Here is a 27,114-nt window from a genome sequence, read left to right on the forward strand (position 1 = left end):
TCATTCTACCTTTTTAATGCATAGAATACTTTTTGTCTGGGTCTCAAGAATGGTAATTTTAAACAAATGTCCACACCCCTTGAAAGTTTTTAACCTTGTGAATTGCTCCTTTAAATTTTTTTCTAACAAACTTCTCTATCTACACATTGGTCAGAATTTATTTATTTATTTTATTTATTTATTTATTTAAAAACTTTTCTATGCCGACATTCATATAAAATATCACATTGGTTTACATGGAACTCGAATAACATGGAGGCAAAGTTACAAAGAACAGGGGAAAATAACTTGGAATTAGGAGTCAGAATTACATTGAGATTAAAGTAGAAGGAGGTCAGGGGTGACTAGCTAGAACATAAATGGATTAACTGGGGAGGCAAAAGGAAGTCTACTGATAGCCCAATGGATTATATGCAATGGTTTATATACAGTTATATACAATTTGAATATATCTGCCACCCAGAAATCACACAATCACATCCGTGAACTCCTCAAACTGTCCCCTCAACCTGTGCTTTGCTTGTCTCCTCAAAGTCATCACGTGAATTTTTAGAAACAGTTTCTGAGATTGTCAATTCAGTTCTCTCAACAGGTACCCTCCCACCAGTTCTAAAACAAGCTTCTGTATGCCCCATCCTAAAACAACCTGATGGCAACTCTACAGATTTTCCAAAATGTCTTTCCAATTTCATCACAGCCTTTTTTGACAAAAGTAATAGAATTAGCAGTATTCAAAAACAGTTGACTGAGTTAATGGACATGCATTTAATTTTTTACCAAACCCAATTTGGATTCCAAAAGTACCAAAATACAGAAGCTCTTCTGCTTTCTAGTGCAGATGTCATTCACAGAGGTTTCGATTCAGGTGTTTCATACTTACTAATGTTCCTTGACATTAGTTCTGCCTTTGATACCCTTAATCACTATAATTCTCCTTTTTCGACTTACTGATATTTGGCTTTTCTGGTTCTGTTCTTATCTGATTTAGGTCATGCCTTACAAATAAGGCAGAGTAACTGAAGATAGAAGATGAAACTTCTTCCTGGTCCCCCATTACAAATGGTGTCCCATAGAGCTCGGCCCTCCTAGTGGCCCTGTTTAACACTTATATTGCCCCATTGACCCACTTACTATCCACGCTCGACCTTTCATACAGAATTTATGCAGATGATATCTAGTTTTACTTTCCTTTCAAAGATTCCTAGTCTTCCACTGCTCAATATGCTTCCCTCTATGTATCTTCTATCAGGGAATGGCTAAATCACAACAGACTTTCACTCAATCTCAAAAAAGCTAAAATCATGATCTTGGGCTGCACTGGTCTATCTGATAAACCTTCACAGTTACAATTTGACTCTCAGGTCATTACGATCGTCAAAACCGCCCAAAATCTTGGCGTATTGCTGGACACTACCCTTTCTATGCATGAGCATGTAAAGGCAATAGTTCACGCCACATTATATAAACTATGCCTTCTTCTCCACCTCAAACCCCTGCTGGAACCAAACACCTTCAGGACTGTACTGCAGTATTAATCTTCACCTCCCTAGACAATGGCAATTCCCTATATTCAGGTCTTCTATACTCTACACTTAGTCCACTACAGATAGTTAAAAACTCTGCAACACATCTTCTCACAGGCACTAAATACCACAACCATATCACACCAGCTCTCCAATGTCTTCACTGATTCCATAACATAAACTTGCATCCATAATAAACAACCTCATATACCATGTGTCATTCCCATGACACCTCATATTCCATGTGTCAACCTCATATACCATGTGTCATTCCCATTCCCAGATTTTATATTCCAATATGAACACTTCGTTCTTCTTCCCAACCACTCTTGGAAATCCCCTCCCTATGTTTCTAACACGAGAAAGTGGCTTTTCACTTGCTGGCCCGACACTGGCATCTCCCCCACAGTGTTTACACACTAGTGACTTGAAGGTATTAATTAAGATGGTTTTAAAAAACACAACTGTTTATGGCTGCCTTCGACCTTAAACCAGTTGCTAGCCAGGCCTTCACCCAGTGACAGTGTCTCTTGCATGCCCTATTTTGATACGTATTTATTTACATTCATTTATATACTGCCCATTTCCAGACCCTGTTCTGGGCAGTTTACAGCATGTCATCATATTCACTGACATGTATATAATGCAGTCAAATGTTATGCCTATTTATTGTTTATTTTTACTGTTTTTAATAATTGTATATGATTTGGTTACCCACCCCAAACCTTGGCGGGTGTGGGATACAAATAATTTTAAATAAATAAATACAAATAAATACATTTCTTCATTTTGTCATAATCCCCCTTTTTGTAGTTAAATGCTACTGCAGTAGTTTTCCTCAGTATTCACCCTCCAGTGATAATGTCAAATTTAATTACTTTAGGATAACTGTTGCCAAGTGGATCCATCCTCTTTATATCTCTTGCTCCAGATCCTGCATTCCACTGAGAATTAGATTGAATGTGGTTCCCCCTCTGGTTGGTTCCATGACCAACTGCTGCATAAAGCATTTATTGTTGGCATCTACAAACGTTCTCTCCCTTGCATGTCCTAATATGACATTCACCCAATCAATACTTGGGTGAAGGCTCCCATTATTATTGTATTGCCCATTTTAATAGCCTTTCAAATTTTTGTTAGCATTTTACGGTCTTTTTTCCTCATCCTGACCAGGTGGGTGGTAGCCTATCTCCATTACTATACCCTTCCCTTTTATCCTTGGAATTTTTCTTGAAAAAGTATGTAAGATCTTTAAAATGTTGCACATTCTGTTAGGAGTAGCCTAGTAGTTAAAGCATTAGGCTAAGAAAGCTGGGAATCTTTCTTCTACCAATGACACTCTTTGTGACCTTGTACAAATCACTACTACCTCAGGTACAAACTTAGGAGCTAATGTAATAAGGTGCACTGACATTGGTACAGGTTTTTACTCAAGCATTTGTTCTCATTTTTTTTTTTTTTTTGCAGAACGTTAACTTTGATATTTGAAAGGATTTTTAACTCAAACAAAAATGTGCACTAAAACAAGAGTAACAAGCAGCACTAATAGCAGGTGTTCATGGAAATCTCATGTAAAAGAAGGCATTAGCTATTCCCCAGCATGTCCATTTTCCTAACCAGCTGACAGCCACCTCTCCCGGGCACCCACTGCCAAGGAGATGCTAGGGGCGTGCAGTTTCCCCTAGCGCCTCCTTTTACTCTGGCAGCCCATTTGCATTTTGTATTGTGTGCCCCGGAGAGGTGGATCAGCCCGCCTTAAGGGAGTGGGTGCTCAATCATGAGCGTCCCTTTAACACACGCCTGAAAATTACTGACCACATAGATAGATATGGTTTAATGGGGCAGAATCATCATGGTTTTTGCAAAGGGAAGTCTTGCCTAACCAATTTACAAGATTTTTTTGAAGGTGTAAATAAGCATACAGGTAAAGGTGAACTGATTGATATAGCATATTTGGATTTTCAGAAGGCTTTTAACAAAGTACCTCTTGAGAGACTCATCAGGAAATTATGAGATCATGGGAAAGTGAGCAGTGTCCTACTGCGGTTTGGTTACTGGATAAAAGACAGGAAACAGAGGGTCAGTTTTCTAGATGGAGAAAAGTCATTAGCAGCATGCCCCAGGGGTCTGACCTGGAACATATGCTATTTAGCATATTTGTAAACGATTTATTTATTTAGATTTATATTCCGCTTTTCACACTTTTTTCAGCACTTTTTCAGATACTGTAGGTATTTCCCTATCCCCACAGGGCTTACAATCTAAGGGGGTCATTTATCAAAGGCTTATCGCACACGAAAAGGGCCTTAGGGGGAAGGGAGTAGTTGGCAGTGTCTTCGCTGCCAACAATAATGTTACTAACATTATCGTTGGCAGTAGCACACCAAATAGCACCACCTTTGATGGTGGCACTATGCAGTGCATAAGCCAGTGCACTGCCATGGTGCAAAGGCTGTAGGCTTTTACAGGCCCACTCCCCCCTTCACCAGATTTATCATTCTGGGAGGAATGATGAATCTAGGCCTAAGTTTGTACCTATTGTAAAGTTTGTACCTATTGTAAATTATGTACCTATGGTAAAGTGACTTGCCCAAGGTCACAAGGAGCAGCAGCAGGACTCAAACCCTCATCTCCTGGTTCATAGCCCACTGCTCTAACCACTAGGCTACTCCTATGAGCTGGTAAGCTGGTGCTAGTGCAAGACTTGCTTGGATCTAAAATGTGTTGGCTAATCACATGGGAATTTTGACCTGGCTGAACCTTCTATTAAGGGTACTAACTGCCGCTCCATGAAAGTTACTCCATGCTTTCTGTTAAGTTTAGTAACTGCTTGAGCTGGGGCTGAAGCCAAGGTGATAGGATCCAGTCCTGGGCTGGGTCCCAGTGTCGGGCCTGGGCATAGGCTGAAGCCTTAGTGATGGGATCTTGCCTTCCGGCATCAAACTAGGGCAAGGCCAAGGCCTCAGGAAGCCGTGAGTCAATCCAAGGCGTTTCCCCCCACCTCCCGTTTTTTTTTCAAATGAAACAAAAGAAAAAACAATGAAATCTAATTTTTTCTTTTTCATTTTGAAAATGTAAGGAAATGAAATAGGAAATGTTGACATTTCCTATTTTGATTCAAACAAATGCACATCCCTACAAAAAAGCAGATAAAATGTTAGGAACAAAATGGAGAATAATATAATGCCTCTATATTGATCCATGGTGTGACCACACCTTGAATATTGTATGCAGTTCTGGTTACCCCATCTCAAAAAAAATACAGCGGAAATTAACATGGTGCAGAGGAAGTGAGCCATGATAAATGGGATGGAACGGCTCACTTATGAAGGTTGAATAGGCTAGGGCTTTTCAGCTTAGAGAAGAGGCAATTGAAAGATATGAGAGAAATATAGACATAGAAACATGACAGCAGAAAAAACTGTATGGCCCATCCAGTCTGCCCATCCATCCAATTAATTTAGCATTATAATTCTCATCACTTCCTTAGAGATCCCCTGTATTTATCCCATGCTTTCTTGAATTCCGATACTGTTTTTGTCTCTACCATTTCCACTGGGAGACTGTTCCATGTATCCACCACCCTCTCTGTAAAGAAATATTTCCTAAGATTACTCCTGAGTCTACCCCCTTTCAATCTCATCTCATAACCCCTCGTTCTAGAGCCTCCTTTCCACTGAAAAAGGACCTCCTGTGCATGGAAACCTTTGAGATACTTGAATGTCTCACTCATATCTCCCCTATCTCACCTTTCCTCTAGGGCATACATGTTTAAATCTTCGAGTCTATTCCTCTATGCTTTAGGACAAATACCACTGACCATTTTAGTAGCCACCCTCTGGCCTGACTTCATCCTGTTTATATCCTTTTGATGGTGCAATCTCCAGAACTGTGCACAGTATTCCAAGTGAGGTCTCGCCAGGACATATTATAGGGGCAGTATCACCTCCATTTTTCTGCTGACCATTCCTCTCCTTATGCAGCCAGGCATCTTTCTGGTTTTTACTTTTACTTTATCCACCTGTTTGGCCACCTTAAGATCATTGGATACAATTATCCCCAGATCCTGCTCTTCATTTGTGCTTAGAAGGATTTCACCTCCAATACTGTACCTTTCCCTTGGGCTTTTGCATCCTAAATGCATTACTCTGCATATTTTAGTATTAAATCTTAGCTGCCAGACCTTAGATCTTTCCTCAAGCTTCTCCTTAGGTTTTCCACTCTTTCCTGGCCGTCCAATCTCTTACAGATTTTGGTATCATAGGCAAAAAGACAAACCTTTCCAGACAACCCTTCTGTTATGTCACTCAAAAATGTTGAAAAGAGAATTTTATAAAATCATGAGTAGGCGTGGAACAGGTAAACAGAAGACAGTTATTTACCCTAAGACTAGTGGATACATTATGAAGCTAACAGCAGATTTAAAACAAATTGGAGAACACATTTTTTTCATGTAACACTGAATAAATCTATGGAATTTGTTGCAGGAGGACATATCAAGGGGTTTAGACTAGTTTCTGGAGGAAAAGACAACGGAAATCCACCCCTTATCTCTGCGCCTGAGCATCAAGAGATAAATCTGTTCTTTGGGATCTGCTGGGTATTTGTGACCCGGATTAGCCACTGTCGGAAACAGGATGCTGGTTCCATGGATCTTTTGTTTTGACTCAGTGTGGCATATTTTATGCTCTTATGCAATATGGAGGAGGAGGAGAAAAGACTGAGACAAAGATGGCAAGAATTAAACCGATGATAAGGAAGCTTTAAAGGACAGATGGAGAGAAGTGGGAGAAAAGAGAATGAAAGCGGTAGGGAGATAAAGTAAGGGCTGGTAGAGCAGGGGGCGGTGAGAAAGAGTAGCAGACCTAATAAGAGGGAAGGTTACCCTCTACTTCTTTTCCACTTTAAGCCCTGGTTTTGAAGTGGGAGCGATTATTGGCATTATTATTCCCTTCTGGTGTGCATTTCCCTTGCTCTGAGCAGCAGTTTCAATAGGGGGCGCTCCCTTCTCAGCCACGGCTGAGTAGTAGATTCCTCGGTGTCGTTTAGTCTGTGCATTTACAAATCAAGCATAGTTCAGTGGATAAGCAGCCCTATGCCACCGGTTACAATAATCCTCATTTTATTATTTACCGATCTCATGCAGCCGAATGCATCTTTTCAGCTGTTATTAGGCAACATTACAGATGACGCCAACAGCTGCTAGTACAGCGGTTTTAGTTGTATTCGGTTTTGAGTCAGGAAGTGGGAGGACGAACTATGAAAAATTGTAGCTGCGCTGTTTTTAATGTAACTTTCTAGTTTCGGAGAGAAGCTCGGAATGCTTTCTTGGGAAATCTTAACGATGATTATATTGGAAATCGTGGGGCACGATGCATAAAATATTCCTTCAGAAGAGTATCAGGTGCGGTCCTGCGCCTGTTTTGGGTTTGCACATCTGAAGCACATTGACATTGCTGGCCTGGTGCATTTCCCCCCGGCTCGGAAACTCTTCACGCTGTGGGCTCCGGCAGCACCTGAGCGGCGCGCGGAGCGGGCGGTCCCGTGCTGCCTTCCTTCCCTCCCTCCCCAGGGGTTGGGAGCAGAGGCCGCGGCCTGCGCTAGGGGGCGCTCTTTCCTGCAGTGCAGCCGCTATCGCTGTTATCCCGTGGCGCAGACCCTGCATTGCCTCTCAGCCCTCGGAGCTGCGCGGCAGAGTCTGTGCGTCCTGATCGCAGGAGCCTGGAGCCACATTGGGAGTGGGGGGGGGGGAAGCTAGGGCACATTTGTGTTTTGGAAAAAGAATGCGTTTTGTTCAAACGACACGCGGATGTTTTTTTTTTTTAATTTTAGCCCGTACTATGAAATTTACATCTCCTTAAAAATCTGACTAGAAGATATATATATATATTTTTTGGGTGTGTGTAAATTGTCCAGTCGCTACAGACACGGGAGCTTGAAGGTGAGTGTAAATATATTGCTTTACTGTAAAAAAGTAAAGGTGACACTCCTTTATTCCATGAGTGCAGCCTAAAGACTAACGCAATTTCAGAGTTGAATGGGCTGTGCTTACTGCTTCCAGTGCTGGAGAAGAGCTGCAGGATCTGAAGATTGGGGGGGGGGGGTTCAGAAGGGCAGATCCTTCCGGGGAGGCTTTTGGAAGTGACCCTGTCACATGTGACTTAGGTTTAGCCTAAGGCTTGCGGGAAAGCAGGGCACAGCACTGGCTTCCCACTGCCGGTTCTCTGGCCGCACGTGGGGACCATATACATTTTGCGAGCAGGCAGGAAGAATTGAAAGTGCTTCTGTTAGAACTGTGAATACTGTAAACCTTTTTTTTGTTGTCTAAATAGTGTTGGAAATGGCAGGATGAAGACGCAAAACGGAGTCTCTTGGGGCTTGTATGGCTTGCCATGAGTAAGGATGCCTGAACCACCTGGTCCAATTTTTTCTTTTTTTAAAGCAACTAAGAATCTAGAGTTACCTAGCGACTAGCTTTGATGTGACTTGCCACCCAACTAGTTCTGTTCAGGTTGCTTTTAAATTGCTTTTACATCTGCTTTTATAACTCTTTTGAATTAATGATCTCTCAAAATTAGGGCACCCTAATGTGCAAAGAAAAAAAAAATCAGGATGAAATTAGTATTTTTTTAGTAGGGAAAATTGCAACCATATTATAAATTCCTATAAAACATGGACCAAAACCAGTGTAAAAATTAAAATGCAACTTGTGGAGTAGTAGATGATGGGAGAGATGTCATTTGAAAAAATGACAAGTAAACTGTAAAATGTTTTCGTGGTAAAAAGCAAATCTGTGGGTTGTGCAAGTCGGTTTCCGGATGGAATCTGAAATTTATAGTCATTCGCTGAAAGCATTTGACAGGTGCAGCTCTTCCCTTTGGGACACATGGTTTATAAAAGCCGTATGTTTTGAAAGACGAGCATTGCACTTAACCCACTTATGATTTTTTTTCAAATATGTGACTATGAGGAATATGTAAAATCTTTTATGATTTTTTTGGTGATGTGGGATTTTGGTAGTGACATGCATTGTTTTGCTGGGCAGAGTAGATTTTTTTTTTCTTTTCATTAGTGTTTCAAAAGATTAGTATTTTTTTTTTTAGTAGATTTCTCTTGTAAGAACTTGTGGAAAAGTAACACTTTTTGTGCAGGATTGCTTTCAGTCTGTCTCTCTCCTTTAGGATGCTTGACCATTTAGTAAAGTAACCGCAATGCAGTCCAAACAGTTTTATATAGATTGCTGAGTGTTTTTAAAAGCTGCTTTACAACTTTGGGAAGACCAGAACCAGACCAGTAAAGTCCTGATCAGAATCCGGGTGTCAGCTTCTCCTGCGCTACAGAAAGTGCTCAGTTAGGCTCTTGGTCTGATGAAAAGGGACATACCAGGAGAAAAAGAGAACAAAATCTGCTTCTTCTCAGGGTCCTGAGTCTGTGGGGAGTTATTATTTTAAAAATTGGGTCTACCTTATCCTTCGGACTTCTCATGGCATGCGTCGCAAGTTGAATTTTCTGGCCAGCAAAAAACCTGCATTGTTTGATTTGCATCTATTCCAGAGAACACGTTTTTTTGCACAGTTTTCTTTAGTCATTGAGATTCTGCCGGTGCACACTTGGGTTTGTTTATATTGAAATGATCTCTCTCTCTCTCTCTCTCTCTCTCTCAGGCTGAAGCAGTACAGCGGAATGGGGATTGGCCAGGAGAAACTGACATTACTCACCTGGAAGATAAGCCTTGTGGCTATTATATCATTCCCTGCCCTTCAGGTAGGAGGCATTGTGCCACTTTGGGTGTTAGAATTTATAAGCCTATGCCCCTTGCTTTCGAAAAGGAGATTCTACATTACCTTTTGCACTAACAAGCCTGATTTTCAGAATATCCATAATAAATATGGATGAGATACATTTGCATGCACTGCGTACATTCTATACAAATCTATGTCATGCATATTTATTATGGATATCCTGAAAAGCAGGTCTGTTTGTGGCTCTTGGGGACCGGAGTTGGCTACCCTTGCACTAATTGTTGAACTTTTCCGAAACTGACGTGCACAGGAATAAAAGACGTCAAACAAGCTGTAGGTGATACATTATTGGTACAACAAAAAGGTATTTGTAACTAGTTTTTGAGAGTTAAACTCCCTTCATTAGGCCGGTGCAGCATGGACTCAAGATGAAACGTGAACATACAAATCAGAAATCAACCCAGATCATCACCATTGTATCTATAAAGGTGGAATATAAATCAATTAAATAAATAAACATCTGCAACTTGTTGTCAGCCTCTATGTCCAAGTTCCTCGTCAATCACATTGCTTTATTCTTACCCAGAAAGATCTTTGCATAAGCGAGTCTGTTTTCCTTTTTTCCAGTAATTCCATCTCCCACCCGTCTGCTTGCACCGCCCTTTCTCTTGTAAGCCAGAGCACAGGAGAGTGGTTACTATTAACTTTAACCACTTTTGGCATTGTTGTGAAGGCTATGTGCTAGGGAGATATTTCAGAGAGCTCCACTTGGCAGCGTGCCACCTCACCACTACTCCCAAGTCCCTTTCCTGGAACTTACACCTTTTTTCCAGAAATCACCATTGTACTTGCCAAATACATGCATACGTTCATACACAGAGCTTTGTAAAACTCTTCACACCCTTGTACAGTTTATCGCATTCTGCTGTCTAAAAAATACAAAGAAAAATGCATTAAAGAGATTGTTTCACCGATCTAGACAACAAGTGAAAGAACAAGTGTAGAACCAAAAGTAATTAAGAATTAAAACCCCAAAAAGTCTTGATTGCATAAGTTCTTTGGTGGCAGCTCCTTTTGCAGTGATAACAGCTACAAGTCATTTAAGATAAGAGTCTACCAACTTTGCCCAGCGGGATGGTGCAGCGTTTGCCCGCTTTTCATGGCAGAAGTGCTCAAGCTCTTTTAATTGGCTGGGGGTCATCTGTGGGCTGCAGTCTACATCTCGCCAAAGATTTTGTTTATTGGATTCAGGTCTGGGCTACGATTGGACCACTTGAGGCTTTCCATGTTCTTCTTGCTGAGCCACTCCATTGTTGCTTTGGCTTTGTGCTGAATGGGGAGTCTTCTCCTCAATCTCAGGCCTATGTCAGACTGGAACTGGTTTTCCTCTGGGATCTGTCTACACTTTGCACCTTCTGTCTTTCCCTTGATCTTCACAAGCCTTCCTCTCCCAACTGCTGCAAAGCATCCCTGCCACATAATGCTGCCACCGTAGCGATGGTGTTAGCAGGGTAACGTGCTATGATTGTTTTCTGCCACATATCACTTTGCATTGAGACCGAAAAGTTTCATTTTGGACTCATCAGACAAAACCTTCTCCAACATAGAAACCTGATGGCAGAAAAAGATCATATGGCATATCCAGCCTGCCCATGTTCACAACCCCTACCACACCTTTAGAGACTCCCTGTGTCTGTCCCATGCTTTCTTGAATTAAAATATTCTGTATAGTGTCCCCTAAATATCTCTTCGCAAATGCTATGTGGCACATCATGTGGCTTTTCTCCAGCATCCTCCCATACAGGCCATGTTTGTGGAATAATCTTGAAATTGTTGAACAGTCAAAATTTTTCCTAGTCTCAGCCAGAGACTGCTGTAGTTCTTTTAAAATAATCTTTGGTCACTGCCAAACAGTGACCTTCCATAGCAGTTTCCCTAATCCATGGCTGCTAACTTTGGAGGAATGGTCTCATTGCAACAGTGCCAAACTGTTTTCACTTTACAATGATGGACCTGACAGTGCCCCAAGGGATATTAATTTCAGACACATGGACATTTTCTTCCCCCAATCTGTACCTTTGAATAATGTGATCCTGGAGTTCTTGCAGTAGCAACTTGTTTGGCGTGTTTTCACCCTTGCTTTAAATTCACTTCTTGCAAAAGAAACAGCTTGATTCTTCATGCAGGAGTGTTTGAATCAGCTCAGCCACAGTGATTAGATACTGGTGGGCTCTATTTATCTTTTTATGGGCCTTATTTGAACCAGAGCTAATTTGGGTTTGTTATGACAAAGGTTGTGAAGACTTATGCAATCAAGACTTTCCTTTTTTTTTATTATAATAACTTTTAGAATATTTCTATAATTGGTCTTTGATGATTGTGCATTTTACTTGTATTTTTTAGACATCAGAATATGAAAAGTGTACAAGGTTGTGAATAACTTTTATAAGGCTTTGTGTGTGTGTATATGTATATATATATAATATATATATAATATTATATATATCATATTTATATATAATTTGATTATTACCCATATGAAATATACAAAAAAAAAAGATTGCTGTTGTATCCAGTTGCACTGACTATGATGACTCCATCATTGTCAGCGTGATTGGATACAACAGCAATCTTTGGATCTGTTTTCATGTAGTAAGACTAAAACACGATTTGCTTCCAGTTGGTTTATAATTAGGAAAAGACTTATTAACTCTGGAACTGTGTTAACCGGAGAATGGGCTTATTATAAAGGGACATTTGAATAAGTTTGTTGTACATTTTAAATAAATATTTTGTATATTTCATATGGGTAATAGTCAAAAGTTGGTCCTCTAACTTTAGAGGCAATTTTTGCAGTAAAGCTAAGTGTGATTTTATAAAGAGGTTATGGGTGAGTGTGGGGTGTAGGTATGAAGGGTGTGAGTTTTTAATATCTTTAGTGTTGCAGATGTGGACCCTCGGGCCAAGGCAAAGTTGGCACAACTGCAGGGAGGAGCTCTGCAGGTCCCTACTGTTGGCAGGCGGAGCTGGCTGGATTAGAGGTCCTACTGGGGCTTCGCCAATACTAGCCCACATTTCGCTTAGGTTGAGCTTTTGGGTGCCAGGGCTGGCTGATCTTTGGTGCAGGCCTCTTTGAAGGTGATGAAGACGCTGCAGGCCAGCACAGGGAAGGAAGCAAAAGTCAGAGCAAGCAGTGATCAGGGCAGGGAGCAGTCAGGCACGGTTAAGTTCAGTCTGAGGCAGGTATAGTTCGGAGAATGTCGCGGTCCTGGCAGTTGTTGAGGCAGGTGGAGTTCAGTCAGAGATGGAGAGAAGGTAGTGGTCAGTGGCAGGTGGTGATCAAGCAGTGTCGAGGTCTAGTCTGAGGGTCAAGCCAGAAATCCAATCCAGGGGGATGGAGAACGAAGAGGAAGATTGAGGACCACAGGAGACGCTGAAGACAGATAAGGGGAGGCTGGCCGCAAAGACAAGAACTCGGGACAAACTGGACTGCCAAACAGGAACAGGAGCGAGATCCAGGAATGCACAGCAGGAACAGGAACCAGGACCAAGAATCAGAACATGGAGGCAAAGCACTTCTCGAAACGAGATACCCTATTGCCGAGGCACTGGATGGGAGTCAGCCTCAGCCTTTTATAGGGCTGTCTGGGTGATGACATCAGGGAGTGCCGCCTGGCCGTTCCCACCACTGGCCCTTTAAATGTGGGGGAATTGGCTGCCCGCATGCCTAGGAAGGACTGGTGATCAGGCGTCGCAGAAAGGCAGGCTAGGCCCGGCATCCTGCCCTGGGCCGCATCAGGCTGCAGCAACACAGCAGTCAGTCATGCAGAGGAGCAGGGCCCCAGGCTGAGGAGAGTGGGGGAGCTTGGGGGGCAGTCGCATTGAGAAGAGGAGAGGCTGGACCAGCATCTGGGAGGCAGGTGAGAGCGAGGTCCATGGCCTTGCCACCCGGACTGCCAATCGTAACATTTAGAATGTATTTGTCCACTGTGGAATACGCTTGCTAGTTTGAATAAAACGTGTGAAATTCTTGTTGAATAAAACTGAATAATGAAAGTGTATAATTTTGTAGATAGGGAGTAGGCATGTTTTTTTTGTTTACTGTGTATATATGCATGAGGCCCTACCTATACATGATATAAGATAGTGCCTTTTTTTGGGGATATATATATACACACATACACTATGAAATGTATTACTGTACAGTATGTCTTTCTATTTTTTAATGTCTCAGATTACAGTATTATCAAATGAAATGAGAGCTCTGAGGTCTTGTAACTTTGGGAGATTGTTTTGAATATAGTAAAGCCCATTTTACTAAACTGCTGCTGACCTGTTAAAATAATATGTGAATCTCTATAGATTTTACTTTAGTTTATCGTAAATCAAATAATTAATTGAAATTAAGTACATAGAGCTGTTACTGTCTGTGACACACATTTAATTATATGAATAAACCTGCAAATTAATATGATAGGTGCATGGATTCTTGCAATGGCAAAGCTTTCCCTAGCTCAATATCTGGAAGAATTAGCATTTGGGAGGCAATTTTCAAAGCATTTCCATACATAAAATAGTGTTTTATGCATGAAATAGGGAAGACAATTTTTAAAGGCCCTATCTGCTTGTAAAGTTATGCCACTGTGTATGAAATTGGATGCACGGACAGAGGCGTTCCAGGAGGGTGGGAGTTGTTAGTACGTACGTGCATACTTTTAAAATTTGAAAAGCACACGTATACTTTCCTGGAAAAAGGATGTGCATGTGTGGTGGTCCGTGCGTGAACGTTTTCCCTTTGAAAGTTGGTGTGAACTCTGCAGGTAAAGGGTACCTGCTGAGTTTATACTTCTGCGCACTGTTGGAAAGTTGTTCCCAGATTATGTGGCGATTAGCGGTTTCTGAAATCTATAGTCTACGCTAGCAAATACAGTTTGGGTTTTTACATGCCAGATTTAACATTTTTCATAACTTGAAGCTGAGCAAATGCAATGAATACACAGAAAAATAAAGTATGCATCACATTTAATCTTTTGTGATGAAAAATAATTAAAAAAAAAAAAAATCTTAAGGAGTGTTCATTCCAGAAATTTACTTTTATGTGTGTCTGGACTTGGGCGAAACACCTTACTGTAATTTATAAATTAAACCGATTACAATGTATTGTGTCCAATTTCATGATATGTACCAGCATAAAGCATATTTTAAAAAAGTCAAGTTCATTGTAATTAATTGTAACTATCTGAATTAGTTGGGTAAAATTCAAAACCGATTCACAAAGCTATTTATAAAACAACCTGTGACCGATTCAGCCTATCTACCTATAGCAATTTTGTTGTCTGGAGCTAAGCCACTCAGAAAATGACTTGCTTCGGATTTATGTGCTATTTTGCCCCTTTCCAGTCTGCCAGATGTTTTACCGAGCTTGTGGTAGTAACGGAACAACACATTTAACAACTTTTCCTCAGAACAGGTGTAAAAAATAACTGGAACCTCCTAAAGACGATTTTTATTTTACTGGCTCAATTGTTTTGTAACTAATCTATTACAGTTTATTTGTTTTTCTGTGCAGGACAAGGCACCATCATTATAGCCGTGTGCTGGGAATAGTATTACACATCCAGCCCTATCCCCGTTTATCATTATTGGGGCCATGTTTGCTGCATTACCATTAGATAAGACAAACTGTGGTAATTCTAAGATAGCTCCATCAACTCTCTGCAGTTTTATGACAGCCTGGTAGATGGGAAGTGATATGTTTACTAAGCCATACTATTCACGGATCATTATGTGGAATATTGTTAAGCTTTTGCCACAATTAAAAATGTGAAATATTTTAAAATATTGAGGCTGATGTACTAAGCTGTGAACAGATTTGCAAAGGCAGTATTGCATGCAAAAGTGGCAAAGAAAGGAAGTAAGGGAAAGCTGGCATCAGCAAAATTGCATCTAGCACTTAGCCTCTATGTGCTTGACTCCTTTTTCAATCACACTGATACACTTAGGGCTAGATTTTAAAAGCCCTGTGCGCCGGCGCGCCTATTTTGCATAGGCCGCCGGCACGTGCAAAGCCCCGGGACGCGCGTAAGTCCCGGGGCTTCGTGAAAGGGGCGGGAGGGGCATGTCCGGGGTCAGGGGGCGGTCTGGGGCGTGGTGACGGTTCGGGGGCGGGCCGGGAGGGCGGTCCTGAGTCCCCCGGCACTGCGGCCTGCGCTGGGGGATGCCGAGGCAGCGCGGGCAAGTTACGCCTGCTTCAAGCAGGCGTAACTTGCACAACAAAAGGTAGGGGGGGGATTTAGGTAGGGCTGGGGGGTGGGGTAGATAGGGGAAGGGAGGGGAAGGTGGGGAGACACGGAAGGAAAGTTCCCTCCGAGGCCGCTCCGATTTTGGAGTGCCCTCGGAGGGAACGGAGGCAGCCTGCGCGGCTTGGCGCGCGCAGGCTGCCGATTTTGCCCGGCCTTGCGCGTGGTGGTGGTGCGAACAAAAGTACCCGCACGTATGTTTTTAAAATCTACCTCTCTGTTAAAATTTAAAATTGCAGATGAGATTTACATGTACCTCAATCATGAAACATGTTCCAGAAGGAAAAATATATGTAATTCACCAATTAGTCTTTATATTAAAATTCTTTGTAACCGGAACATCTTTGGCACTTCTATAACTTTTAACTATTTTCTTGTTATTATTTGTGCCTACTTTGTAAACCGTTGTGATGGTAAATAACTTAATGATGGTATAGAAAAGATTTTAAATAAATAAATAAATTATGCAGAGTCACTAGAGGGCTGAAAAATCATGTAAATCAGCTCATAACGATTTTGCTATAGCCAGTTACTCAGAATGAAAAAGTGCAATTGCCTGATTTCCTATGAAACTTAACTACATCTCTTTTTTGGTGGAAAAAGTTGCTGATTTCTCACCAGCTTGTTCCCTAGAAAATTGCCATGGGAATCATTTGTATTGTATGCTACTGGCCCAGCACTGTGAGAAGAACATCTCTTGGTATCCGATTTTCCCAGCTTAGTACATTGGCCTCATTGTGGAGCAGATCAGTAGGATCCCAGATTTATGATTATCCTGTGGCTGTTTTGAGCTTCATGCTTGCTTTTTGAATGTATAAATCTTGAATCCGAAAGAATCCTTTTCCCCCACTGCAGTTAAATGTGTGCTCTGCAAAAGGCTGCATGCATATTTGAAATCGTGTTTGCATGCTTTTAATTCCTAGTGCATTAGTATACAATTTGCTTACTGCATCAGGAATTAACTTTTTTTTGTTTATTTTTTTTTTACCACATGGGTTAAAAGATTGTGTACTGAATGTAACTCACTTTGAGCTACCAAGACATTAGCTAAATCTAAATAACTAAACCCCTAGTTTGCAATCTCAGCAGAGAAGCCAAAAACTAGAAGAACACGGAGGCTGTAATGCCCTCAGACTACAAGTGGAGGTCACGCCAGAATATGCCTAAGGCCCCTTCCCCCCCCCCCCCAAAAAAAATGGGTGATCATATTTAAATGCTGTCTTTTTGGATTAGCAGGAAAACTCATCTTTAGTCACATTATACTCCTATTGTGTCCTGTAATTATATTAAAGACTGGCTTATTGCCACATAACCTTACAAAGCTATTGTTTTGTATTCAGCATTACTGCAGCTATTAAGTGCCTTCTCTTACTGATGTTTGATAGCCATACATGTATCTGTGGTCAGCAGAACTGTGTTTTCAGTGCTGGGTATACTTAACTCACCACAAATGATCCATAAAAATGATTTGGGCAAAAATAAAGTAAACTCTAAGGGGTAGATGTTATAATTTTGTGCGAGCGCGAACAAAAGTACGCTGGATTTTATAAGATACGCGCGTATCTTATAAAATCTGGGGTCGTCGCGCGCAAGGGGGTGCACATTTGTGCACCTGCGTGCGCTGCGCCCGGCGCGCGCTGCCTGTTCCCTCCAAGGTCGCTCCGAAATTGGAGCGGCCTCGGAGGGAACTTTCTTTCCACTCCCCGCACCTTCCCCTCCCTTCCCCTACCTAACCCACCCCCCCGGCCCTATCTAAACCCCCCCTACCTTTTGTTGGCAGATTTACACCTGCTGAAAGCAGACGTAAATCTGCGTGTGCCAGCGGGCTGCTGGCACGCCATCACCCAACCCGGGGGCTGGTCCCGCCCCTGACCCCGGACACGCCCCGGACACGCTCCTTTTACGAAGCCCTGGGACTTACGCGCGTCCCGGGGCTGTGTGCGCGGCGGCCTATGCAAAATAGGCGCACCGGCGCGAGGGCCCTGCGCGCGTAAATCCAGTCGGATTTACGCGCGCAGGGCATTTAAAATCTGGCCCTAAGTTTCTACATCTTTATTCCAGGCACTTATTACTTTAAGTTGTAAAGGTGAGTGGTTTGCTTTCACTTCTTGCAAACTTTTGATCACTACAAAATGTTCACTTAGGAGTGTGCACCCTGGAGCTATATTTTCAGTAGCTAATTGTTAGTCATTTCTGCCTTAGTCATCTTCCAGTATGGAAAATATATTCAGTGCTTGAAGAAAAGTTAAGAAATGTCCATCTCCTCCCTCCACATTTTCTGGTGTTCTTTGTATGAATGCAATTTATGTTTTTGGGCACAGGGGATGGGAAAACTTTTACCTGTAATAAGTTACACTGTTTTTTGCATTATGGGTGTAATATTCAGTTACTGTCTGGATTGCAAAGTTAGCCAGTTAAACTTACCTGGCTAACTTTGGAGGGATATTCAGTGGTGCGGTCGCACTATTGAATATAGCCAGCTATCTTAAAGATAGGTTTATCCGGCTATCTTTAGGACTAGTCTAAGGCATAACCAAAGTAAGCTGGATAAGTTATCTGGCTAAGTTGAGTTATCCAGGTAACTTAACCAGCTAGGGCTTGGATTCACCATTCTATCGCAGAATGGTGAATCCAGCGAAAACGGGGGGCGGGAGGGGGCAGGCCTATGAAAGCCGGCAGCCATCGCACCACCGCGGAGTTTTCACTGCCAGCTTTCGCACCCAATAGTACCACCATGAAAGGTGATGCTATTGGGCGTGCTACTGGCGACGTTAACGTGGCTTACTTTTATCGCCACCAGCGAAGACATCGCCGAGTCCGCCCCTAGCAAGCTATCGCACTCGATAAGCTTTACAAAATGACCCCCTAAGTTAACTCTCTACCCCAGAACATCCCTACATAATCCAGCTAAATTTTAGCCAGATAAGTGAGGAAAATATTGTGAGTTATCTGGCTAAATGTCACTGAATATTGACCCCTTAGAGTCAGTATTCAGTGACATTGACATTCAGTGAATATTGACCCCTTAGAGTCTAATATATTAGATTCTAAGGGGTCAATATTCAGTGACATTTACCCAGATAACTCACAATATTTTCCTCACATATATATATATATCAGCTTTCAACTAAGGGCTACTGTTGGTTGGAAGTGGGGAATCAAGAGTGAGACCCTCATTTTCCTGCGGAAGTACAACAGCAGAAGACATGAAGGAGAGGTTTCTTATTATAGATTTAGATCAGGCTCAAGTCTGATATCTCCAAAAGTCTATAACGCTCTTATTTTATATATTCTTTTTTTTTACAGAAAGTAATGATTTTAGTAGTTCTGTTTATGGTGAGTCTTACTGTTGAGCTGCACTCTGAAATTACTATGGGTTTTGTTTTGGGTTCTAGGTCCTTTCCTTTATTCAGGACTTCCCTCTTATACAGAATTACTGTTTGCCTCATGTTGTATCCATTCTATGCAACTGAGCAAGGCCTGCATTCTGCTGGGAAGATAATTAGAATATATCTAATCCAACGTTTATGTATCATTCCTCCAATAATTGCTACCTGTCCTTTGAACTACAAAAATGCCAGCTTTGGAAATGCATCCTGTTGCGAACAGCCCAAAGAGTGAAAGCTCATAGAACCTGACAGTAAAGACCAAGACGCCCATCCAGACTGCCCATCTACATCTCCTGCTCAGCAATATATATCCCTTCCTTTCCCATAGAGATCCTCTGTACTTGTCCCATATTCTCTTGAATTCGGATACTGTCTTTGTCTCCACCACCTTTACATGGTGTTCCAGGCATCCATCACCATTTCTGTAAATAAACATTTCCTTAGATTGTTCCTGAGGCTACCGCCTTTCACCCTCATCCCATGACCCCTCATTCCAGAGCCTCCTTTCCATTGGAAGAAGCCTGCCTCCTATGCACTGATAACGTGGAGGTATTTAAAAATCTCTTTTATCTCTCCAGGGTCCCCCTTATGCTTTCTTATGAAGACTGCTTACCATTTTAGTAACCACCCTCTAGATCGACTCTACTCAGTTTATATCGTTTTGAAGTTGTGGGCTCCAGAATTGTGCACAAGTACTCCAAAGAATTATACAGATGCAATGTCATTTCCCCTTTCCTGCTGGCTTTTCCTCTCCCTATGCATCCAAGCATCTTTCTGGCTTTTGCTATTGTCTAATCTACCTGTTTGGCCACCTTAAGAGCATCAGATGTGATCACACTGAGATCCTGCTCCTGTATGTGCACGAAAGAAATTTACCCTCTATACCAGGGGTCGGGAACCCATGGCTCGCGAGCCAGATATGGCTCTTTTGAGGGCTGCATCTGGCTCGCAGACAAGTGTCGCCATACTTCGCGGTTCCCCGCTGACCCAGCTGCTCCCCGGTCCTCCGCCGCCCGGGCTTAAAATGCTGTCAGCCCGGGCGGAACGCGGCAGGACAGCTGGAGTCAGCGGCACCGGCGTGCTCTCTTCTCCCCCCCCCCCCCGCGGCCCGGAAGAGGAAGTGGAGAGCATCGGGTGCCTGTGCGGGAAGAAGAGACCAAACTAGCGTGGTCTCTTCTTCCGCGCAGGCACCCGATGCTCACCACTTCCTCTTCCGGGCCGCGGGGGGGAGGAGAAGAGAGCACGCCGACTGGAGTCATCCGGGTGCCTGCGCGGGAGTCATCGGGTGTCAGCCGGGTGCCAGCGCTGGAGTCATCGGGTGCCTGCACGGGAAGACCTGCGCAGGCACGCTAGTGTCCGACGGGAAGAAGACTGCAGCGCGGCTCGGAGGAAAATGAAAATCTTCAACCGCGGCCGATGGGACTCCGCCTTCGCCTCCGCGAGGGCTGAAAATGAAGGAGGTTAGCGTTGGGAGGAGGCTGCTGCTGCCGCGAGTTCCCGGGGGGGAAGGGGGAGAGAGAGAGTGAATGAATGAGCGAGCAAGCATGTGTGTTTGAGATCCTGTGTGTGTGAGTGAGAGATTGCATGTATGTGAATGATTGAGAGCCTGTATATGTGAAAGAGAGTATGTCTGTGATTGAGATCCTGCCTGTGAGAGAGAGAGCATGAATGTAAGTTTACCATTGGGAACCTGTATGTGTAAGTTTGTAATTGAAAACCTGTTTGTTTGAAAGAGTATGTGTGTATGATTGAGATCCTTTGTGTGTGAGAGAGATCATGTGTATGTATGATTAAGAGCCTGTGTGAATAAGTAAGAGAGAGATCATGTGTGTCTGTGTCTGATTGACAGCTGGTTTAGGTGATGGAGCATGTGAGTATGTGATTGAGAGCCTGTGTTTAAATGAGAGAGAGAGACCATGTGTGTATGTGTGTGATTGAGAGCTGATTTAGGTGAGGGAGCATGTGAGTATGTGATTGAGAGCCTGTGTGTAAATGAGAGAAAGAGAGGACATGTTTGTAAGCATGTGAATGAGAGTCTGTGTGTGAGAGAAAGACAGCATGTATTTATGTGATTGAAAGCCTGTGTGTGTGTAAGCGTGAAAAGATAGACAGCATGTGTGTAAATGTGTAATTAAGAGCCTATATAAGTGAGAGAGAAAAAACATTTGTATATGTGAGTGACTGAGAGCATGTGTGTATAGGTGTGTCATTGAGAGCCAGTGTGAGAGAGAGCGCTGGTATGTGACTGAGAGAGGAGAAAGTTCCAAGCAAACCACCCCACCTCCTGCTAAATCAGAACAATCTCAGGACACCTGGATATCAAACGTTCCCAGGTATGCAGAGCAAAAAAGTTTTTGTATCCTTATTATTTTTCATTACTGGATCTTTATGTCTGCTATTTTGAAATATTTTGTTGGTATCTGGAAATGTTTTATATGAGTTTTTAATTATTGGATATTCCACTCATCAGCTGTTTCGAAATATGTTCTTTTTGTTAGTACAGTTTTACTGCTGATGATTTTATATTTCTTGATTTGTTTTATAAGGATGTGTGATGTTTCTTTTTTCCTTTGTTACACTGCATACAGAGACTCTGGCTTGTTGCAGTTTCCAATTCAGTTTTTGTCTGCATGCTTCTTGTTATGCGTTTTGGTCTCTTTATTCTATGTTAGGTGAGGGACAGCACGTGATTCAGGTGAGGTTTTCTGCTGGCGTGTAGTTTCTGTGTAGGACTCTATAGCAGCCTGACTTGGTCCGTTTTCCTAATAGGAGATGTATTGGTGTCTTAAGGCCTGGTGTAATATTTTCAGAGACTTATTGTACTTTAAAAGTGTGATCTTACATAAAATGCACACATTTACTTGTATTTAGTTTTAAACATATTGTATGGCTCTCATGGAATTACATTTTAAAATATGTGGCGTTTATGGCTCTCTCAGCCAAAAAGGTTCCTGACCCCTGCTCTATACTGAACTGCTCCCTTTGGTTTTTGCAACCCAAATCCATGACCCTGCATTTTTTTTAGCTTTAAATCTTAGCTGCCAGATTCCAGATCTTTCTTCAAGCTTCACTAGATCCCTCCTCATGTTTTCAATATCTTCCAGGATGTCTGCACTGTTACAGAATTTGGTATCCTCCACCAAAAGGCATTCCTTTTCCAATCGCCTTTTTGTAATATCGCTTACAAAAATGTTAAACAGAACTTGGACTGAGGACCAATTTCTATGGCATACCACTGGTATCCCCCCTTTTCTCAGAGTGAACTGAACCAGCTTTCATAGGGGTAGATTTTCAAAGGGTTATGCATGTAACCCCCGAAAACCTACCTCAAACCCCCCCCCTGCACGCACCGAGCCTATCTTGCATAGGCTGCCGGAGTGTGCAAGTCCCCAGGCGTTCCTGGGGGGGGGACGTGTCGGGGGCATGTCGCGGCTGGCACATCATCAGGGGTGTGTCAGGGGCGTGTCGTGGCCGGCGCATCATTGGGGCATTCCGGGGGCATGGCCGCGGCCTCCAGACCAGCCCCCGGACCGGACCATGGCGCACCGGCGGCCAGCCCGGCAGGCGTAACTTGTGCAACAAAGTTAGGGGAGGTTTAGATAGGGCCGGGGGGGGGGGGGGGGTGGATTAGGGGAGGGGAGGGGAAGGTGCGGGGGGGGGGGGGGTGGAGGGAATGGAGGCAGGCTGCATGGCTCGGCACGCACAGGCTGCTGATTTTGGGCAGCCTTGCGCACGCCGACCCCAGATTTTAACAGATACGCGAGTATATATTGAAATCCGGCGTACTTTTGTTTGCGCCTGGTGCGCAAACATAAATACATGCGCGTAGTTTTATAAAATCTGCCCCACAATGTTTTATGGCTAGGGCAGGAGTTTGTAAAGGAACATTTTTGCATACCTTGTTTTCCATTATAGTGTATATGAGAGGAAAACTGTTTTGGAGTAATAGGACTACAATTATATGCACTTTACAAGCTCTAACTGAACTTGATTTCATTAAAAGCCTAAAGAGTTTCCAGTAGAATCATCTATGGAAGGATTGTTTGAATAATTGTTTACCAATTGTTATATATTTTTTTTTCAAAGAACAATTTAACAAAAAAAGACAATAAATGAAAAAATATATATCACAAATATAAAAAAAAATCTAATACATCAAGTGATACATCAACAAGTGTATCAAAGCTTCAGTGTAGAAAAAGCTCAGCGCTACAAAGTCGCCATCTTCATGGATACACTTTGATTAATTACATTCGAGATACGTTGTGGACACTGTATTACCTTGATATACGCTTTGTATGGATGCGAAACATTGTTTGTATACCTTAAGGAGGGATTGAGAATAAAAAAAACTACGTCCACTTTTTAGCCACCTTAATCATGCAAGGTCTTTTTTACAGCATGGAAAGTAGATGATGTGTACATAGCCATGGTTTTCAATCCTGTCTTTGAGATCCACCTGGCTGGTCTGGTTTTCAGGATATTCACAATGAATATACATGAGATATAGCAACATACAGTGGGTGTAGAGCATGCAAATATATCTTACATAAATTAATTGTGGATATCCTGAAAACCAGACTGACTGGACCAGGTCCTGAGGCCTAGGAAGAGAACTACTGGTATACAGGCTAGTGACTCTTTAAAAATAATTGCCGGACAGCTGAAGCCTTTTAGATCAGGGTATGGTTGGTTTCAGGATGCATGGTCTACTCCTGCTTTGAATATGACATCGATTAACAGAGGGTTGGAGCATCAGCATGATTCTTCTACGCTATGGGGTAGATTTTCAAAAACGGCACGTTCGTGTACTTTTGTTGGCGCTCCAGGCGCCAACAAAAGTACGTGGGATTTTAGTAGATACGCGCGTAGCCGTGCATATCCGCTAAAATCCTGGATCGGCGCGCGCAAGGCTGCCTATTTCGTGTAGCCGGTGCGTGCCGAGCCGCGCAGCCTGCCGCCGTTCCCTCCAAGGCCTCTCCGAAATCGGAGCGGCCTCGGAGGGAATTCGCTAACGCCCTCCCCTCACCTTCCCCTCCCTTCCTCTACCTAACCCACCTCCCCCGGCCCTGTCTAAACCCCCCCCCTACCTTTGCTGGGGGATTTACGCCTCCCAGAGGGAGAAGTAAATCTAGACGCAACCCGGGGGCAGTTCCGGAGGGCTCGGCCACGTCCCCGGACCGCCCCGGGCCAAAACCACGCCCCCGGGCCCGCCCCCGAAACGCCGCATCCAGCCCCGAAAACGGCGCGCCGCTCGGCCCCGCCCCCGACACGCCCCCTCGGAAAACCCCGGGACTTACGCGAGTCCCGGGGCTCTGCGCGCGCCGGTAGGCCTATTGAACATAGGCGCACCGGCACGCAGGGCCCTGCTCGCGTAATTCCGGGCGGATTTACGCGAGCAGGGCTCTTAAAATCCGCCCCGATCTGAAGTACAGATATTATTTCTATAGTGGATGGATCTATTCTGCTGGAACTGGACTGGCCAATAGGACCATTGTTTTTAATTTCATGCATGCAGGCCAGGCAGATTTGTGTATTCTCTTTCCACCTTAGTGGTATTTAGCACAATTGTGGTAGAGACAAAATTCTCCCACAACCATGAAAGTCCTTTTTTTTTCTCCATAATGTAAACGTTCAGCACAAGAGATTTAGCATTCTCTTTTTCTCAGCTGAGTATCGGAGATATTGAATGTTTTAGCACCTTATAACTGCATCTTTCTATGATAAACTAAGCAGAAAATTTAGACAGTATAATTATCGTGATAGATATGAAAATGTGATTGACTAATCATCATCATACGCCATAGAAATTACTATTTCTCTTTGTAAATGGGGAACAGATTTACGTTATGCTCTAGAGTAGTAGTGGACGTGGCGATGTCCTGAGATTTACTCTTCATAGTTTGTTTCGGAAACTTTTTTTTTTTTGTCAAGGATGATACTGTTGAACTCAGTGAGAGTTCATGTCTGCTGCCTCTCTTGTTGGACCTTTTCTGCTTCTTTCACTCTTCAGAATGTAAAGGGCATTACTAATCCATCGGAAGCTGGCTAGGGAAAAGCTAGTGAGATGAACAGGTTAAACAAACTGCATTTTACTAACCATGCGGGTCTCGAGGGTGTGCTGCACGGTCCATCATTAGGATCACTTGTTTTTAAAGCACAAACCTTCAAATCTGTATAGCAGTGGAAAGCAGCAGTGGAAAGCAGCAGTGGAAAGCAGCAGATAGCATACAGAATGGAAACAAACTGTCAAAGTAATTAAACATGTGTGTAGTGTAGCTGAAGGCTATTTGATTAAACATGATGAGTAGACTGCCTGGGAGCCTAATGCTGGGGCTCAGAGCAAAATATTGTTTTATTTGATGCATTTTCTACCAAAACAGCACTGGTCCATGCCACCCAAATCTGGGTTCCAGCCATAGTGCATGTCATTCTAGGAGATACAAATATTTTTGAGCCTGAATTATACCTTGGCAGACTGTTCTGTGATACTTTTACAGGACTTGCTCTATGGGGTAGATTTTAGAAAAGTACGCCGGATTTTATAAGATACGCGCGCGCCGAACCCTGCGCGCACTGCCTGTTCCCACCGAGGCCGCTCCGAAATCGGAGCGGCCTCGGTGGGAACTTTCCTTCGGCCACCCCCCTACCTTTATTGCGAAAGTTACGCCTGCCCGTCGGTCGGCCGCCGCCGCGCGATTCCCCGGCACGGGAGCGATTTCAGAGGCCTCGGCCATGCCTCCGAAACGCCCCCAGGCCGGAACCACACTCCCCAGAACGCCCTGAACGTTGCGCCGCCCCGACACGCCCCCCTAGCAAAGCCCCGGGATTTACGTGCGTCCCGGGGCTTTCGCGCGCCGCCGAGCCTATGCAAAATAGGCTCGGTGCACGCAGGGGAAGGTTTAAAGGGTTAGGCACATAACTTATGCGCCTAACCCTTTTAAAATCTACCCCAAAGTGAATGAAGTGGTAATACTCCTGATTGGTGCACAGTTTTTAAAGTTACAGTGAACCCTAGGGAGGGCATTCCCTTTCACTTAAAGCCCTGGTGGAGCTTAAAGGCAAGAGACATAGATGAGGACCTTCTCTGGCACTGACGGCAAGAAACTTTGTTACTGAGATTAACTTCTAAGTAATGTAAACCAATTCCCCCCCCCCCCCCCCCCCCCCCCCGCCTTCATCCAAATTAACCAACACTGAGATGGTCGTACAGTAGTAAACAATAATGAATGTAATTGGAAAACACTGTTTTAGAACTGTTAAAATGAATTTTCTTTTTTTACTTCACCAGCACAATCCAGTGAAATAATAGACTATTGAATTAATCAGAATGTTTATCATCAGCCACCCATAACCCAAGGCTTCAGGTCCCAGCACTGCAGCCCCACTCCCAGCAGGATTTTTATGTGTGTCCCTGAAGCACCTTAGGAAGGCTTCAGCTGGAGGAGTTTCCTAGCCGCTCATTGCTGTACTTCCACTTGCTCTCTGGTAGTCGGTGCTACATTTTATTGCCAAGGACAGATGACACTGTGAAGCTCTTCACAAGGCTGCCAGCTTTCCCAGCAGGGGCCTGCATTTCCATTCATTTCCACTTCTGTATGAGCTTTCCACCAAGCTTGTTTCTCTGCTGCCTGTACCCCTGAAACGCTCCAGCGATTCCCATATTCTGCACATCTGTTTTTGTTTGTGTGACACTGCAGATCATTTTATCAGGTGGAATGGATCATCGTGCTCGGCAGAAGTCTTACTTAACTACTGCAGAGGGAAACATTAAAAGAAAAAGAAAACAGACTTCGGAATATCTACAAGAATTCTCAGAAGCACTGAAGGAGAACATGGAAATTCACTTGAAGAGTCTCCTGCTGTACCGTACAATCTTGTTAATAGAGTAAATAAATGAACAGACATTTTTGAGAATTAGAGCGATCTGGAAAGGATTAGATGGCAAAGCCTAAAGATGTATCTAAGAATATAAAATTTACGAAGCTAGAATGCTGGCAGTGCTTCATACTTTTGCTCACTGTGTTTTACGGAAAGATTGTGTTTGACAAGGCATTTTTCAGTTTTCACAAACTTTTGCTTCCATGCGGGCCCAGCATAAATTGAGAAAAGTTGAATCGTGTGAGAATTGAGAAAATGTCCTATATTTTTTTAACCATCT

General features: G+C 43.2%; 1 protein-coding gene across 1 annotated transcript in view; it reads left to right on the plus strand.

The window, feature by feature from the left end:
* The first annotated feature begins 6,656 nt into the window (after nt 1–6,656).
* Nucleotides 6,657–27,114, plus strand: part of ADAMTSL3 (ADAMTS like 3) — a 412,023-nt gene continuing 391,565 nt past the window's right edge. Inside the window, 2 exon segments of the mRNA XM_029574962.1 lie at nt 6,657–7,464; nt 9,188–9,287. Of these exon segments, the coding sequence (XP_029430822.1) occupies nt 9,207–9,287 (81 nt within the window). The 5' untranslated portion in view covers nt 6,657–7,464; nt 9,188–9,206.

Source organism: Rhinatrema bivittatum, chromosome 13 (assembly GCF_901001135.1).
Source record: "Rhinatrema bivittatum chromosome 13, aRhiBiv1.1, whole genome shotgun sequence".
In the NCBI taxonomy this organism is placed as follows: domain Eukaryota; kingdom Metazoa; phylum Chordata; class Amphibia; order Gymnophiona; family Rhinatrematidae; genus Rhinatrema; species Rhinatrema bivittatum.